Source organism: Erpetoichthys calabaricus, chromosome 7 (genome assembly GCF_900747795.2).
Source record: "Erpetoichthys calabaricus chromosome 7, fErpCal1.3, whole genome shotgun sequence".
NCBI lineage: Eukaryota > Metazoa > Chordata > Cladistia > Polypteriformes > Polypteridae > Erpetoichthys > Erpetoichthys calabaricus.
The window spans coordinates 149,946,471-149,965,702 of NC_041400.2; the positions used below are offsets into that span (position 1 = coordinate 149,946,471).

The 19,232-nt window shown below is 40.3% G+C and overlaps 1 protein-coding gene across 1 annotated transcript in view; it reads right to left on the reverse strand.

Annotated features, from left to right (window-relative positions):
• Positions 1 to 19,232, reverse strand: part of LOC114654771 (fructose-1,6-bisphosphatase isozyme 2) — a 56,628-nt gene that overhangs the window by 28,969 nt on the left and 8,427 nt on the right. The window contains exons 2-5 of the mRNA XM_028805547.2: positions 15,946 to 16,108; positions 14,080 to 14,172; positions 10,210 to 10,350; positions 3,421 to 3,558 (exon numbers count right to left, since the gene is read on the reverse strand). Coding sequence (XP_028661380.1) covers positions 3,421 to 3,558; positions 10,210 to 10,350; positions 14,080 to 14,172; positions 15,946 to 16,108 — 535 coding nt within the window. The remainder of the gene's footprint in view (positions 1 to 3,420; positions 3,559 to 10,209; positions 10,351 to 14,079; positions 14,173 to 15,945; positions 16,109 to 19,232) is intronic.

Below are 19,232 nucleotides of genomic sequence, written 5' to 3' on the forward strand. Positions count from 1 at the left end.
AACAACAACAACTGAGAACAGCTAGATAATGTTCATGTAGCAATGGAAAGCCCAGCAGTGTTTTTTGAAAAACATCAAAAATCTTCACATTCATTGAAATTTCAGGTTGTTTTGGTGTAAAGGCTATAATGGAAACCTATCCAGTCAGACCTATATACTGTATATATATATATATATATATATATATATATATATATATATATTTATATATAATCTTCATTTGGATCTTGATCTTTGTTTGTCCGTGAATTCCACGCATGCGTAGACCACCTTCCAGTTTAGTACGTTGTTGTTACTCATGGATGTCAACAATGTGCCAGAATAACGAAAGGGGTGGTGGACAGTGTTACGCTGGTTAGCTCCTGAGGCCTGGTTAGAGAATGAGATTGCCGAAGATAAAATGTACATGCCTACGTAACATATGAATGAAAGAAAGACAGTGGGTAAAATGAATGACAATGTAACAGCACGTTCCGGAAATTATTATTGTTACGTTGTAGCCGGCGAGTGCTGCGCGTCTCACAGTTGTACCGTGGCTTGCTCACATGTCAGTGAAGTGATCCCTATTTATGCTTTAAAGAGCCTGGATACCTATGTGTCCCCCTTTTATAACCATTGCTCCGTGTATATTGCCTTACTCTTTGGATTGCCACAAAGCAACCTGCAAGATTGGAGAAAGGTTGAGAAGAGATCGTGAGAGGAAACGACAGCGTCGTGAAAACGAGACGGACTGTGAACGGAGAGAAGCAGAAATGCTCCTACACCACCACATAATTACTATTCGGACAGTGATTCCGAGTAGGCCGTTTCTATCGAATCAATGTCCAAGGGTTTTCTTTTGTAATTTTGCTTCCCTTATAAAAAAATCATAATGCTGTGTGACGAAGGGCGCAGTTCACAACTGGCAGCCGCGTTTAAACAGGGAGCCCTTCACAGACAACTTTAACACGCGCAACGTAGTTGGGCGCACATGGCTAGTATATATATATATATATATATATATATATATATATATATATATATATATATATATATATATATATATATATATATAATATACATCTTTTATAGGATATTATATCCAACAGAATTTAAGGGAAAACCAAAAAGGGTGATTTTTAGGAGAAAATGACTAAGAACAAACACTTTGCCTTGGCTTAAATTTGCACACCCTTTCTAATGGGGGCTTATGGTACTTTTGATTTTCATTGTAGGAACTGTTCAAAAGAACTGGAGTTTTTTTGTGTAGGCCTTCACCATTTTGTCAAGTGCTATTCCCACATCTATCTACAATATAATAAAACACTAAGATCTGTGTGTCCAGTCCTTCTGAGCAATCTGATTGGTTAGTTTGGCTTTGGTGTGATTAGTCAGTTTGGCTATGGTGATGTGACGAAAGAGGAGTGTGAGACACACGAGGAGAAGTCAAGGTACATGAGACATGCTGAGAGAGTCACCTTCAAAGACGGCAAGTATAAAACTGGACAGGAGGTGAGAAAATAATGTGAGAGTCTGAGAAGCAGGCTTTATGGGAACTAGCTCGAAAAAGTTTAAGAGCCACTTAAGAGACGTGTGAAAATACAGAGGCAAGGTGCTGAAGGAACATGTAGGGCAAGAGCTAGCAAATATTTTTAAATTATTCTATTACCTGTCTTGCGACAGGTACCATGGCTAGTTACATTTAAACAATAAACTATCACAAAAATCTGCAGGAATAAATCAATTGGAAGTCAGTGCCATTGGCTGGTTGCTTGGCCAGTTTGGCTCCTTAGCACAGCCTCCCCTTGCATGTGTCCTTCTAGTTGTCACAGGTTCAACTATCAACTGATTTGTGTTGGTGGAACAGTGGAACTTTCCAGATAAATTTGTCTATACTGTAGTGGTGTTCATTGTCTGTGCCCGTAATATTCAAAAAACTGCTTTATTTCTTCATCAGTGTGCCTGATCTTTGATAGACACACTAGGGTTTGTCTGTTCTAGTCAAATGTGTCTTTAAATCTGATCTAAATCAACCTTGGTCTCTAGAGGTTTAGTATTCCCACTAGTATTAATAAGGCCAGTTCCAGAGGCTCAACCGAACATGCATAGTATTCTTGTCGGCATAATAGCAGGCGTGTTGGTAAATGTTGTATTTCTTGAAGCCAGAATAAAATAGAGAGTAACTCAATCCTGGTTATTATAAGGAGGTTAGAAAATGGGTGGATACACGAGGTACTGTATATAATATAATATGTCACACTATTAGGAAAAACTGACCTTTTGAAATAAATATTACTATCTAGATTCCACCTTACCATACTCACAATGCTGGGAGGGTATATCCATTGTAGCTATTAATACATGTACCAGCCATCCATTTTCTGCCACTTTTCTGGGTTTAGGTCATATGGGCAGCAGTCTAAGCAATAACACCAAAATATCCATTTCCTTGCCACCTCCTCCAAATCCTCTGCGAGACAGAAACACCTCCCCAGGGTGGCGTACTGGAGGCATCCTAATCAGATGCTCGAGCCACATCAACCGGCTCCTTTCAATGCAGAAGAGCTCTACTTTTAGCTCCTGCCAAATGTCTGCGCTCCTCAACCTGTCTTTAAGGCTGAGCCCAGACACCCTGTGAAGGAAACTCATTTCTGCCACTTGTGTCCACAGTCTAGTTCTATTGGTCAGTACCCACGGCTTGTGACCACAGGTGAGGATAGGAATGGAGATCGACTGATAAATCGAGAGCTTCACCTTTTTGCTTGGCTCTCTCTTCATCACTATGGCCCAGTACAACATCTATGTCACTATGGACACTGCTCCGATCTAGCTGGTTTCCTGTTCCCTTCTTCCCTCACTTGTGAACCTTATTGTGGAAGAGGGGTTTGTGTGTTCTAGTGGTCCTAGGAGGCAATTGAGGTTCAGGTACTCCTTATGAAAAGTCAAATCAAAGACCTAGTAACCTTGCCTGTACAAAGGGAAACCAGGTCAGTGCACTTGAGCCAGAGCTCATCGGCGAGCACATGGTGGTCAAGCTATTACCTATAGGGCCCAAAGGAGTAACATGGATCCATCCTCAAGTAGGCCCACCACCTGCATGAGGAGCCATAAGGTGCATTGTGCTCTGGGAGACAGTAGAAGGCAGAACCGATCCCTGGCTATCGAAACTGACTCTAGGGACATGGAATACACTTGTACATATTCTATAAATCACAGTGATGTGCACTCAGTTCTGAAAATCATAACAGATAGATGGATAAACAGATAAACAAGCCATATTTGAAGGAGTGTCATATACTGAAACTTGAAATCCCCCGCCCTCAGACTCGAATTTGAAAAGCAATAGCACACATTGCAGACTGTCAATAACATAATTTTTGTTTATGCCGTTCATTAAAACACAGCCAACAAAGCAGCAGATGACAGTAAACTTTTCAGTACCTCTGGGAATTTCTTCTTCTGCAAGTATTCTGTTACGGCAGGATCAAAATACTTGGCATAGCCTTCATTGGTACTGTAGATCTTTCCCTTCTTCTTAAGTTTCATGTCTTTTTCGACTAAGATGAACTCACCGACAGCCTAAACATAAACAAAAGAATAAAAGTGTTTAATGTGAAAGAGAAACAAAGCTTGTGCAAATAAATGAAGTTCAAAAAAGGCTACACACTAGACAAGGAGGAATTGGATAACATAACCTTTTTAAGAGAGAATAGGCATGGCTGAAGTGGTCCTTTTACTGATTCTAGGCTTTCTTATCATGTATGAAAAAGCATATTGGCAATGTGGGGACCAGTGTCACCTGCCATTGTCATTTTGCAAGTTGGTAGTTATTTTCCTTCCCCTGCAAGCACACAGTGAATATTACATAATAAATCTAAGTGATATAATGTAATCAGTCTTTTCTCTTTGTCTGATAGGAAATTTCGGCTTGTACTTGCATAATTATTATGCATGACAACTAGATAACGGCATTCCTTCTTACATAATTCTTAATCTCTTGGTACATATTGTCTCTCATTTCTCTTATACTAAAACTACATTCCAAAATCCATAATTTAAGGCCAAAAATGGTTAATGTATTGAACACATTGTTTAGTTGCGTTATTCAGGCAGCAGATTAGATAACTTTAATCCATTCCATAGTTATGTATTTTTATGATTTAAATAAGCTGCTCGTCAGTGTATAGATTGTACTGAACTTGTTTAATCTGCATTTCACAATATTTTTACTTTACTTTTTATTACTTTTATTATCTCCCATTGCATTAGCTAACACTGCCCAGACATAATTGACACATTTCAAATGTCAGTTTTTCCATTCACATATTCATTTTCCACGTGTGCCCTATCAACTACAGAAAAGTGAAATACCAGTGCCTGCTCTGGCAGCATTGAACAAAGGCAGAACCAGCCCAGTATGAGAAGCCAATTGATGAAATGGCACAATCGTGCACACTCCCATATGTTAACGGCAAAGTGAATGTATTATTGTTATATTGTTATTTTACAGCACTGCTGACATTACTGCTGCATGTATGAGACTGCTAATATACAGGGAGATTCTAATGTGCGGGGCCCCGAGTTATGATGTGTTACTCATGTCATAATGAAGCGATAGAAACTAAATAAATACAGTGCATACCTTGATAGATGTGTAAACGATCCAAACACATTCAGTTTTAGAAATGGTCCCTGTACTAAATTTAGAGGGGAACTGCCAATGCATTAACTTTGTGAACACAGGAGCTCATTGTAGGTGCCAGTCCGGTAGACAGAAGTCGAAGTTCTGCAGAAGAGCGCCATGCCTCACTTGCTCGTACATTTAACCTGGAATACTGTGATCTTCATTTCATTTGGATTGCTTCATTATTAAGACAGTAATATATCATAATGTGGGGCTCTGCCCATTAGAAGCACCCTGTATAATATTGGTTTTGCCTGCCAGCAGTGGTGGACAATTTGCTGTTTACTGCGGAGCTGCTCAGTCAAGGGAGAGTAGCAGAGTCTGAACTTTTACATTTAAACAGTTCTGTAAATGCACAATGTATAAATAACAAGTCCTGCAAAGGGCTTATTTATTACTAACAGATTCATCTACTTTTCTAAAGCTGTGTCTACTGTATCAGAAAGATATTCACTGTTTCAATGAACTTCAAATAGTATATTGCAATGTCATCATTAATAAAAAGAATCATAACCAAATTTTACTGCATGATACATAGTTTTAGAAGCAGTGCACTAATTTAGAAAGGACTGACATGTGTGCTTTCTACCAAATACCAAGCCTACTTAGTCCAGCTGAAAGGTATGGGGGTCCAGAATCAGCCAAGGGGCACATCCACCCAGCCATTTTAGAGTTGCTGTTTACCCTAAAGGTCATATCACATTTGACAGCTTTTCCAGTGATTTTCAGTCACAGCCTTCATTCACAAAATCATAGTGCGTCGGAGGCAGTCACTTGTGAAGTCAGTTGTGTAATGTGACATGCCCAGTAACTCACTCCAGTCATTCCACAGCTCACGGCGACAAATCAAGCAGGTTGAAACAGGTTTGATTTTGTCTTTAGTCAAGTTAAGCTCTGTGTGTCTGAGATTTGACCCATTCATTGATTGCAATAATGAGGAATAAAGAATGATGGGGTTTTCGATTTCACAAATAGAAGAGGATCTTGTCTGTCTGATGTTTTCTGTTTTGCACAGCACAAGTGGATAAAAAAAACAACAAAAGAGCAAGATTGAAGCTGAACTTACTATACCTGTTAACCCTCCGTCCAGTGCTAACTCTGTCAGGCAGCACATTATTGGCTGTCACAAAAAGAAGCGAGCACGATTGTGCTGGAAGATTGGCACGCCGTCGCTAAGTGTGACATGGCAAGTGATTGTCAGTCGTGTAAACTGACATGGTCCAGTGATGACTTCAGTCAGCAACGATGACACACCCAACAACTAGAAGACACATAATGTGACGTCAGCCTAACAGATGTCTTTGGGTGGTGGAAAGAAAAATGATACCCAGTGAAAACACAACACGACTCTGGGAGAACTCCACATATGGTGCCCTCCACCTGGAATTAAAAACTAGTAATCCAGAGATGTGAGGCAGCCAGATGCTGCAAAGAAGGTTGCCAACATTAGCTTCTTTAAGATGCTATTTTGTGTTGAGTGAAATAAAATCAGAAACCTACGAATCACCCTGTAAAATGTTTAAAAGCTGCTTCAAAACAAAAAGTGAATATAATTCGAGATCTACAGAGACACTTAATAAAACTAAACAAAAGAAAAAGATAAACAATGAAACCTACAGGGGATAAAAAGAAACAACATTGTGTCTGTATATATAACTATAATACTATCTGACACTGTATTTTTTTTTTATTTTACAAATCCTGAAATTTTCTAATGTAACTAAAATATTTTTGGTGAAAAATAACATCATGCCGGTATTAAGACACATTCTTTTGTAAACCGTTTGAGATTTGCAAAAGTCTTCTTTTGCAAAGGTCCTGCTTACTTGTCTGAACTTATCATGACTTACAAACCAGAGCATACATTAAGATCTCAAGATGCCGGTCTGCTTATGATTCCAAGGATTAATAAAATAACAGTGGGAGGTCAAGCTTTTAGTTACAGGGCCCCTAAACTGTGGAATGGTCTGCCTGCTACTATAAGAGATGCCCCTTCAGTCTCAGCTTTTAAATCCCGGCTGAAGACTTCAATTTAGCACACCATGACTAGAGCTGCTTATTAACTGTACAGACTGCATCTCTGCTGTTACTCATTAGCACTAAAACATAAGTAACATCCATCCATCCATCCATTTTCTAACCCACTGAATCCGAACACAGGGTCACGGGGGTCTGCTGGAGCCAATCCCAGCCAACACAGGGCACAAGACAGGAAACAACCCTGGGCAGGGTGCCAACCCACCGCAGACATAAGTAACATGATAGTTACAATTTGTTATTAACCCTCACCTATTCTGTTTCTCTTCTCGGTACTCAAATGTGGCACTTGGTGCCACGGCCCACCTGCCAAGTTGTTTTGCCTGCCTAAGGTAAAGTCATCCCTGATGGAGGATCGCAGGAATCGTGGGGTAGAGGGGTCCTTTCATTGGATTGGCTGGCCCAGCGCTGACTCAGCTGTGGAATGGCCAAATGGGGGAGGCAGCTTGATGGCTGAGGTCTCCAGGATTCTAAACAAATCCAAATCATATTATGTGATATCATCTACTGTTATATTCTGCTCCGTACTTGTAAAATTTTTATTTTTATACTGTATTGAGGATTTGTTGTGTTCTGTGTATTGTATTGTATTGTATTGATCCCCTTCTTTTTAACACCCACTGCACGCCCATCCTACCTGGAAAGGGGTCTCTTTTTGAACTGCCTTTGCCAAGGTTTCTTCCATTTTTTTTCCCTAATAGGGTTTTTTTTGGGAGTTTTTCCTTGTCTTCTTAGAGAGTCAAGGCTGGGGTGCTGTCAAGAGGCAGGGCCTGTTAAAGCCCATTGTGGCACTTCTTGTGTGATTTTGGGCTATACAAAAATAAATTGTGTTGTATTGTATTGTTCAGTTATTTCTTGATTGCCATTGCCTGTCAAGCTAAGAAATTTTAAACATCCAAACCATATAACGATCAGTTCAATAAAGTTTACTATTATAATGTAGACATATGAATGAGTCAAGTCCTAAATGGCAACTCATAAAAGCTGCTAATTCAACGGCTTGTGTGTTTTCTGCTGATTACGAACTACTGTATTAACAACAAAAAAAACTCAACAAGAGCCCTTGGCTAAAACTGACTGCGGACAGTGAAACCTCACACTATCATACTGGATGTCTGACAAGCACTAATTGGCTAAAGTTATTAATTGCATGTTGCACTAAAAAGACAGCAAAGTTTATTGCATTCTGAAATTAAAGCTTACATCCTAATGTGCTGCTCAGTAAAATATGTCGTGTTTTACTTTATGGAATGAGATTATTGATCAATGATCTTTCTACACCAATGGTTCTTAAAATGAATTTATCCCATTTTGAGATAAAACTCTTCAAATGATTCTTTTTATTGTTTGTAGACAATCTTCAACAAGGTGATTGTCTTAAGAATAAAACTTTCATATGATTAGACAAAGTACATTTAGTGGCCAATGACTAGGAACACCTGCCTTCTGCCATTTAGGAAGCCATTTTTCCCCAGAACAGCATGAATTCTTAGAGACATGGATTTAGATGTTGGAAGCATAATACAATGCCAGCAGATTTATTGTCCACAGTCATACTGCAAACTTTGCTTTCCACCTCATTCCAGAGGTGCCCGATTGAATTAAGATCTGGGGAATATGCAAACCATTGGAATGAACTGACATCAATGTCATGTTCGTTGGACTAGCTTGACGTGATATTTGCTTTGTGATATGATAAATGATCCCACTAGAAGTATTCATGCTGTGAAAGAGTGGGCTAATACCATTAAGGGAGACACCTGCTCATCAAAAAAATGGTTAGGCAGGTGGTGTCTTTCAGATCACTCCAGTTTGATATTAAGAGACCTAATGAGTGCCAAGACAGCATTACACTATCACCACCACTCTGTACTTTCGACGCTAAGCAGAATGGATTCATTCTGTTTGTACCAAATTCTGATCCTGTCATCCCAATAGAAATTCAAATGTAAATCCACCTATTCTAGTCTTCAGTTGACCAGTTTTGGTGATCATATGTTCACTGTGGCCTCATCTTTCTCTTCATAACTGATCGAAGTGTAACCATGAAAGTGTTCTTTTGTTGTAGAATTTAATTTCACAGTCTAACATGTTAAGTGTTCTGTGGTAAACTACTGTGATTTGAGCATTTGAGGCCTTCTGGTTACACTGAACAGATCTGGTTATTTTGCTCTGACCTCTCTTACAGTATGTCTTTGCTCATAGACTGGGCGGTCTCGTGGCCTGGAACCCCTGCAGATTTTATTTTTTTCTCCAGCTGTCTGGAGTTTTTTTTTTTTCTTTTTTCTGTCCCCCCTGGCCATTGGACCTTACTCTTTTTCTATGTTAACTAATGTTGTCTTATTTTAATTCCTTATTTTGTCTTTTACTTTTCTTTTCTTCATTATGTAAAGCACTGTGAGCTACTTTTTTGTATGAAAATGTGCTATATAAATAAATGCTGTTGTTGTTGACACCAAAGTGCATCAAAATCCCAGAAAAGGGCAGCAGTTTCTGAGATGCTAGAATCACCGCGTCAGGTACCAAGCATGCCAGACCATACCAGACTATGCATTTTGTTCATTCTAATTTCTGTTAAAACTACAGTTAAACTTCTTGACCATGTCTGCATGCTACGTATATATTTTGAGCTGCAGTCACAGGGTTACAATAACAAGAAGGATTATCTAATAAACTGACCAGTAAGTGTATGTTATTTCACTAAAGAAATATCAATATATGAATAGGAAACATTTTAACTTTATGCACTAATCCTAATCCAGACCTAAATTAATGAAAATACAACATGTTTTTTGTAGGTTGTGGTGGAAAACCGTGGCCCTTGCCCAACCAGGACGCCTGTGAACCAGAAGGACCGGGGAAAAAGCAGACACAGGACAGTACCTCCCTCAGGCCGCTAGATGGCAGTCCCCCTGGATGGCTGTGGCACCAAGGATTCCCGCAGGGCACGCTGGGAGTTGGAGTTCGCTGCAGCCCTGTTGATTTCCGTCGGGGCCACCAGGGGGCGCTGCGGAGACTGGGGAGCCCTATTATGTCAGACTATTGCCACACCTGGGAGTACTTCTGGAACATGCTAATGGGCCACCTGGAGCCCTCCTGGGTGTGGCTTAAAAGGAGCAAGCTGCCACTACTCCGAGAGCCAGAGTCAGGAGGAAGGGTGACGAAGATTGCCTAGAGGAGTGGAGGCGAAATAAGAGAGAAAGGAGAAGAGGAAAGAAGAAAGTGTGCTTTTGTGTTCTTGTGTTTGAACTATGCGGTGCAGGTGGGAAATGAGGGAAAGTGTTTCCCACAGGAAAAAATAAAAAGCATGTGTGCTGAACTTGTGTCGAGTTTGGCTGGCAGGAGTGCATGACCTCTGCAGGCCACAAGGTAAACAGAAATGTGACAGTTGTATTTGCTTGCTTTTTATATGAGAATTATGTAAGTATGTTTGTACCAGGTCACCACAGGTGGATCAGTTGGTGGAAATTGTATGGAACTATAAATGAGTGTAAGTTGCAATTACTCACTGGATCCAACATAAAGCAGTTGACTCCTTGTCCAGTGCTCAGCGCAACTAATGTGGCACTGCCATACAGGGCATAGCCAGCAGCCACGATGTTTCTTCCAGGCTGTAGGGCGTCTTTCTCTGAGGCCTCATCTTCTGTCACCTGAGGAGAGATCAGGCTGTTTAGTCACAATATCTAGCCTCTTATTTCATGACTTTAAGTCTAAACCTGCAATCAGAGCAGGTCTGAACTTAACTTATTGACAACTGCAACCGTGTTATTGTCAGCAGCAGCTCTCTGTTATACATACTAGTAGTTCTTATGGGGGATTGATATATTTTTTGTGATTCTGTAAAATTTTAATTTCTCCTTGGGGACAAATAGAGTATATTCTAAACTAAACTAACCTTATTTACCCATTTGTTGAACCTGTTGGATCATCAATCATTTCAGTTGGTCTGTCTATATATGAAATCAAAGAATCAATCAATCAGCAGAGACAGTGCTATAACTAGGTCTTCCTCTCCATCACATTTCACACTCATTTGTGTAAACTGTTTACAAAGTGCTCAGTTTGTGCACACATGTTAAGAATTTACATATGAAGTACAAGAAAAATAAAAGAATTTACCCTGGTTCAGAAATTATTATTGGATGAGGAATTTGAACAGTAAAATGTAACTTAACAAATGTTATATTTTTTCTGCCTATTGGTATATACGTAGGGGTTTTGTACTATATACTGTGTGTGTGTATATATTATATAATATATGTTTATATGTTTTAGGCAAGCAGAAAATGTTTCACTTCAGTTGGCCCAGGCATTTTATAATGAGACAAACTAACTTGGAAAAGTTTTATTTCTTCAAATAGGCTAGACTCTTTGTAATTTTTTAAGCTTAATGAACAGCATTGTATCCTCAGTCAGTGTAAAGATAAGACAGCTTCCAGTTAATGCAAATTAGAATTCAGGCTGCAATATACAAGTACAGTATGTCTGGTACCCCTTCCAGGGTTGCTGCTTACTTTGCTATGGAGATAATCTCATTCACACTGTAAGCTTTATTTGTTATGAGTGGGTTCAAAACATAGAGGGCTCAATTTCCTCAGCTTTTAAAAAATCCATCCATCCATCCATTTTCCAACCCGCTGAATCCAAACACAGGGTCACGGGGGGTCTGCTGGAGCCAATCCCAGCCAACACAGGGCACAAGGCAGGAACCAATCCTGGGTAGGTTGCCAACCCACCGCAGGACACACACAAACACACCCACACACCAAGCACACACTAGGGCCAATTTAGAATCGCCAATCCACCTAACCTGCATGTCTTTGGACTGTGGGAGGAAACCGGAGTGCCCGGAGGAAACCCACGCAGACACAGGGAGAACATGCAAACTCCACGCAGGGAGGACCCGGGAAGCGAACCCAGGTCCCCAGGTCTCCCAACTGCGAGGCAGCAGCGCTCCCCACTGCACCACCGTGCCGCCCCTTTAAAAAAATTTTTTTTTTTAATCTCCCTACAGACCGATTTGTCATTTTCTAGAAAATTGGCTTTGGTGAGGCGGAGCATTGCTTGGCAATGGCAGCAAGGGGTAGATGGCAGAAACCATCTCCGGATGTGGAGCTGGTGCATCAAAGGGCACACTTAGCCTGTTCACTGGGTACTCACTCATACTAGTCGGTCGATGCACGCTCGGGGTAACATGCAAACACAATGCAGACCCTAAACCCCAATGAGCTGTGAGGAAGGAACGCAAACTGTGCCGCCTACATACTTAAAAGGGCCTGAATGTTCTTCAGATGCCATAGGGGAACCATTTTTGTTTCCCAAAAGACCCATCCACATGAAAGTTCCAAAAAAGAACATTTTATTTATATAAAAACCTGTAATGGGCACCATACAGTAAATAACCATTAATAGCTGGTAACAGATTTGTGAAATGCCAATGGCTCATGATTTTAAAAGGACTCATGCTGCATACAATAACACAGGCTAAGTTCAATTTTCTTAACTTGTTAGTGTCCTGCTAGTAGTCTAACAAAACATTAAAAATTTGTTTTTTTTTTCATTTTGTACATTTTAGGAAACATTTCAAAACACAGAGAATCAACTTCATAAGCATAGAACTATGTTCAGAATGAGATGAGAACTCTACGGGGAACCACACAACCCAACAAATAACTGTAAAATGGCATTAAATAACCAGTATCTTTAAGAGTGCATGGAGGAATGTTATGGACCAAATAAGTTAAATAAATAATTATGCAAATAATTTTTTTGTGAAAGGTGGCAAAAATAAATAAGAACATATTGGTAGGTGAGCATTAATAATTGCTGTTAATGTGACATGAATTTGTTTTTTTTTTTCTGCTTATATCTTCATGTATTTAATTGTTTCTTCATTTATTTATTTCAGTGGCACCACGCACAGCATGAAATGCGTCTTGAAATGAAAACTGTGATTTTTCACCTGTCAAAGTCGAGAGGGTGGGCTCCGGTGAGTACCTTTTTGTGTACTGGTGAATCGTCGGTAGTGTACATGTAAATCTTTGCCCTTCAAGTGCCACATTTATGGGCATACAGTTTAGATATGGACTCCAAGAGAGGATGATAAATTCAGAACTTCTTGAATTAAAGTAGAGTTTCACCAGAAAATGGATGTATGTACTTATAAAGCGACTTTGGATCCTACTCGCCATCAGAGGTATAGTGCCATTTCTTAATTCTTAACACACACCTCAGTTGTGGACAATGAAAATGAAGCTCAGAGGTTGGCCTCAGTCAGTGTATGAGATACTAGAATACCAAGGGAGATGAGTTAAAAGGACTCGAGCACTGAACCTTCTCTTCTTGTTTCTTCAGTATCTTCACCATGCACTGACGCTGCTATACGTCTTTTTAAGCTGTCGATTGCTTGAAGCTATCCTAAGGAATTGTTGAAATGCGGCCAATAGAAAGATGAATGCACCTGAGGACAATACAAGTCCATGGCTGTTCTGCCCTGCACATCGTACACCTCACACGCTTCAGGAGAACTGGTTGGGGATTCCTAATTATTCAGAGTTTATGCTTTAAAATGAATCGAAGTGTCTGGGAAGTACGGACCAAAGGCCGGTCCAACCTAGTTAATGTAGTGCGAGCTCCCGATTCGTTGTGACCAAAGTACGTGCAGCTCTCCGTTTTGAGTCTTATATAACCTATTGTAACGGCCGGCATTGTCACTCTGGGGGTGGGCGTGTTCAGGACAGGTGATTGACAGCAGGGTATTCAGAGGTGTGCAGAGCCCCTGGACTTTCTCGTTACAGCTTTCTAGTCAGAGGAGGCCAGTGGAGACTCCCTTTGCATTATAAATGCAGTCTTGCAGATTATAACTGGGGAAAGGGACACGACAGGAACACCTTGAGATGTCTAGTGAAGTGACTTATTTTTACAGAGCGTTTCATTCTGCAAGACGACTGTTGTAAATTATTTGTTGTGGAATAAACGTGCCAGTTATTGGGCTTAATTTCCATTCCATGCGTGTCTCGGTCTTTCCATCTCGGTTTTCGTTACAATATGCAGAAGATATGCATTCTTGAACCCGCGTCGGCTGTATTATATTTCACCTTATTCATGTGAAATGTAAGCTTGTTTAAGCAAGGCCAAGCGAAATCAACCGACTCCCAGAAATGAAAAGACTCTGATCATGGAATTCAATCCCCAAACCTGCCGAAACAAAGCCACGCACTACACAAGTATTTGACAGTTATATTATTAGTCGTAGTGAAATGAAAACAATACAGTAGATGTTATCTGATCCGCATCTCAAGAAACTGTAGACAGGCTAAGTTATGCCCCAGAGTCATTACTAATTAAACGACGTGGCCATCATCAGACGAAGCGCTTACCTTCCTGTAAATGGCGAAGATCGTCCCAATTGGGGCCAGGCAGTCGATATTGGAGGAGCCGTCCAGCGGGTCGAAGCAGACGATGTATTTACCCTGCAGGAGAGAAGGAAAGGAACTCATTAGCGGTTAACCTGCTGCAGAGGAAGCTTTCAAAAGTGTGGCTTAACTTGTTACATTATTATGTTCAAACTAATTAGTAATCGATTAAAATGTGAAAACGTGCTTAAGAGCTAAATATTTAATGCAGATTTCAATCAATATTGCTATTTTTACACCGCGCTTTGCAAAGCCCAACAGAATAAAAAGCAACACGCCACAATAGGGGTCCCCCCTGACAGTTCGACTTAGTATGTATTTAAAGTGAAGGTAGGTGGTCTTGTCCCATCTTAAGAGCACCCGAGCGACTGAACAAGACGCCCGACGTGTGTGTGCTTGTGAATGTGCTGAGCGTCTTGGAAAGCAACTTGGCAATGAAAGATACTGTGTCGATGGATTTAAGAACATATAATTTACTGTATAAAGAACATAGTGCTAATGGGGCAAGTTGCAATTATAGTAAAGGCTTGACGATGTAAGTTTTGCTGATTTCTTTTTTGATATTATATAGCCAGTAGACCGAAAAACAAAATTCATTCTTTAAAAACTGACATAACGTCGCAATAATTGCACGTTGAGTTTACTTCTTAAATCCAAAGCTACATATCCTGTAAACGTCTGAGTATAAAGGAATCTATTATTTTCTTAGAATGTAACATGTCATCTTTTCACTTTCTTTATTGTTCAAATGGTCCACCCGCCACAGGTAAAGCACAGAGCGCACTGCTACATTATTTAATCACTTGTGTGGGAGTTATGTATCAAGCAGTCTTTTATTATATTCAGAACCTACTGCGCATGCGTCACAGTGGGTCCCGCCGCCTCGCTCATCCTACGTCCTGAGTTTGAATCCCGCACCCAGCCGTGTTGTCCCTGTGGAGTCTGTACGTTCTCCTCGTGTTTACCTCCTACACCTCTAAAAAATTGCAGGTGAAATAACTGCCATTTGTATAGTTTTGAGTTTGAGTGTCTGAGGTTCTTTCCTGTTATTTGTATTGTCAGAAATGGGCTTCGGCCCCCGGTTTCTCAGCATTGGATTTGGTACACTTTTTTTCCAAGATTTTCTGTGGGAATATGCACATTAAGTTAACTGATGACCACCCTGTGTGTGCCGACTAGAATTGGCCCTGCCTTGCACCCAGGTGCTGCCAAGAAGCGGTCCAGCACTCTGAAAATTGATAAATCATTCATTATAAACTGTTCAAAACAAAATGCTTGAATTAGGTGGAAGTGCGTTTCAGGATAACACCTCCGAAAACTTTCATGTTGTCTGAGGACAAAAGTCAAACGTTACGCAGAGGCTAGAATCCGCGAAAGAAACTGGGAATCGACCGAGAACAAACGATTTGTAAGCAATTGGGAATTGAAAATATTATGGTGTAATAAATAAAACACTGCCTGTTTCGGACTATAATGCTCCACTGAGGGTCGCCAGCGATTTGGAGTCAAATTACACAATATGTTTTCACAGTAAGCGGTTAACACCACTTATTCTGCCAAATACTTCTTAGGACGGAGCTCATTTAGATCATCTGCTGCACTAGCTAATAGTCTCAACGTAAAAAGTAAAGGCAAAAGCGCCAACTGTAACGTGTTATAACCGTCCCCCTCGTATTTTTTTTTTAATTTTTATTATTCTTTTAATTTGGTCAGTTCTGGTTTTATAAGAGAGACTTTTAAAGCAGGTGAATAATTGGACGGCACTGACAATAACGTTCGTTGTATGATATTACAGCACCACCTGCTGGCCAATTTTTTCAATTGTCTTACTCTTTTCTCTTTGGGGGTGATGATCGCCTCTTCATTCTCCTCCGTGACGAGAACACAAGTGCTGTAAGATGACTGGAGCATGTTAATGACCATTTCATTGGATAGGACATCCAGTTTTTTCACCTGATCCCCTGTAACATTTACAGTCCCAGCAATCCCATACCTAAAGGAGGCAAACAAAAAAATTAATTCAAGCAAACCAAGCTTTCTTTCGTTAATTTGTTTGCATTTGTCATTATTATGATAAAGAATAATCATCATGTTTTCCTTGACTTGACTCCTCTTTCTTTTATTCTTAGTGCTTCAGTGGATTAGTGTTAGTAAATATTTCTGTAAACAGTTTACTCAAACCTGTTGTTCTGGGTGATGTGAGGCCAATCAGTTAATGGTTTTTAATGAGGAAAAAGTCTTAAACATTATTTCTCAAGTATATATCAACTGGATTGTGTAACTACAGGGGGATAACACTGCTCTTGGTGCCAGGTAAGGTACTTGCTAGGGCCATCCTCAATAGGATCCGTGACCACTTGTTCACCTACCAGTGACTGGAGCAGTCTGGTTTTACGTATAAGAAGTCCACCATCAACCGCATCCTGGCACTGAGGGTTCTCATGGAGCACAAATGTAAATATCAGTAGAGTTTCTTTTCAGCCTTTGTCGATTTTCATCAAGTGTTTGACTCAGTTGATCAAGCTGCCCTGTGGGACATCCTGACATTTTGTGGAATTCCCCCAAAGTTGCTGAATATCATGGCCGGCCTGTACACTGGTACTGTGAGTGCTATGCAGAGTGGAGGCAGAACCTCTGTGTTTTTCCCAGTTGATTCTGGGGTTCGTCATTGGCGTGTTCTTGCTCCTCCTACCCTGTTCAATGCTTGCATGGACTTAATTTTGTTCAAGGTCGTGGGGTCCAGCAGTTGTGGGGCATCTGTTGGTGAAGAGAGATCCACTGATCTTGACGTTGCCAATGATGCTGTGATCTTTGTGGAGTCAATGGAGCCTCTGATTGGGGCTCTCGAAAGACTGAGTCAAGAGTCTGAGTATCTGGGCTTGCAAGTTCCCTGGATAAAAATCAATATCCAGGCCCTTAATGATCTATTGGGCACAGCCATAAGCAGTATGTCTGTCTGTGGAGAGAATATTGTCCTCATCAAGAGGTTTACTTATCTCGGCAGCGACATTCATGTCTCTGGTGACTGTTCCATGAAGTAGATGGATTAGGAGAACATGGGGGGTCATGAGGTAACTGCAAAAGTGTTTGTGGCGCTCCCGATATCTTTGCAAAAGGACAAAGGTCCAAGTCTGTAGAGTCCTGGTGCTTCCTGTTTTACTATATGGTTGCTAGACATGGATGCTATCCAGTGACCTGAGAACAAATACTGGACTCCTTCGGTACTGTGTCTCTTCGGCAGGGCCGGATTTATATGAAAAGAGGCCCTAGGCTATTCCACTTATGAGGCCCTTTCACCTTCCATTTTTAAGTTTGTAAATTACATGAGAGATAATAAAATTTTGCTAACAATTTGAATGTAGGCCCCTCTTGATCTTGAGGCCCTAGGCTGAAGCCTAGTTAGCCTATAGGAAAATCCGACCCTGCTCTTCGGTGAATCCTTGGGTTCCGCTGGTTTGACTTTGTTTCGAACGAGTGGTTGCTCACAGAGTCCCAAATGAGACACGTTACCTGCATTGTGAGGGAGTGTCAGTTATAGCACTATGGCCATGTGGTGCCATTCCTCAAGGGTGATGTGGCATGCAGAAGACCCAAGTGGTTGGACCAGGCTAAGGAGACACCCACATAACACCTGACCTAACCTAAGCACTTTGAGCTACATTATTTGTATGAAAATGTGCTATATAAATAAATGTTGTTGTTGTTGTAACCTGACCTGAACCTCCTTTTACTTGTACTCCACACATGGTGCTATATAAACTAACATTTTATTAGCCTTCTTGATCACTTTGCTATCATTAACTGATGGAATTCTGCTGGTTCAACTTTATTGATTATATAAGAACGTTGAATACTGGACCTGAATTAGGCCAGTATGTAACCTTCTCTGTTCAAGAATAAAAGAGTCCAGTTGCCTTATTCTGTCTGAGCAGGACATGCTTTTTAGTTATTCAATGGCTTTCTAGCATGTCTTGATTAAAGAGTAATCTGGCCATCCTTCCAACATAACTCAAAGGAGTCCAGTTACAGTGAGACAAGGGGTCTATATTAATGCTAATATTACATGACTACAGTAACTAAGGCTTTTTTAAAACTCATTGGATGCAAATGAACTTGTCGCTTACTCCTGCATATATTATAGTTTTTACTTTGTAGTCAGTTTGTTTTGTTTTTTGTTGATTTATTTTCTCCATGATTGCCTACTCTCATCCTGTTTCTTACAACAGTCACCACCTTCAGCTTTAAACAGTGTTGGTTCAACACAATACTTTTATTCACATAACTGGAGAGCACACTTGTGTGCCTTTGTACTATTCTAAATTGAGCTATAATTCTGATCATTTTGCAGAACACAATAAAGTTATCAGTTGTTCAAATATTTTAGTCCAGTTTAACTATGTTATGCGAGTCCCTGCCCTAGGCAAATGTATTGCAATCTGAATTAGAAAAACGTCAGTACCAACTATACTCTTAAAAATAATGGTTCTTCAATAATAGCCCTTTATGGTTCTTTTGCTGGGTTTTGTGGTTCCTCATAGAACCATTACTTGACAAAACACCATTTTGTAAATTATCTGTAGCTCTCAAACCATTTGAACTATTGACCTGAAATTTGGTACATATATACTACGTGACGTCTACTATCTGCTTTCAGTGTGGTGATTGACCTCCAAAGTTATTCCTCTTTTTATTTTTATTTTATTTTATTGTAGAATCAACTCTCGGCAGCGGTCAGCAGGGCGGCCGTGGGATGCATGCGTATGGGCGCCGTTCTCATCCTTACCACCTTCGCCGTCACTTCCCGTACCTCTTCATATCTTAAATCATTCTTGAGGCAAATTGAAAACTTAAGTGTCAACTTAAGTGAAAAATTAAAGAAGACATACTAAGTAATTGCATTGCAAACACTGACTTAATCAGTTTTAACACGAAAAGATGCAGATGAATGAAGAGAAGAAGCGAGCCACTAGGGTGGAGAAAAGAAGAACTGCTCACGAAGCAGCAAGCGCATCAACCTCTGAGCAAACGAATGCTAAACATACAGAGAAAGAGGATGAAAACTATAAATGCTCAAGTCAAGTGTATTCACTGCACGTTATCGTGCAGTGTGCCGTTAC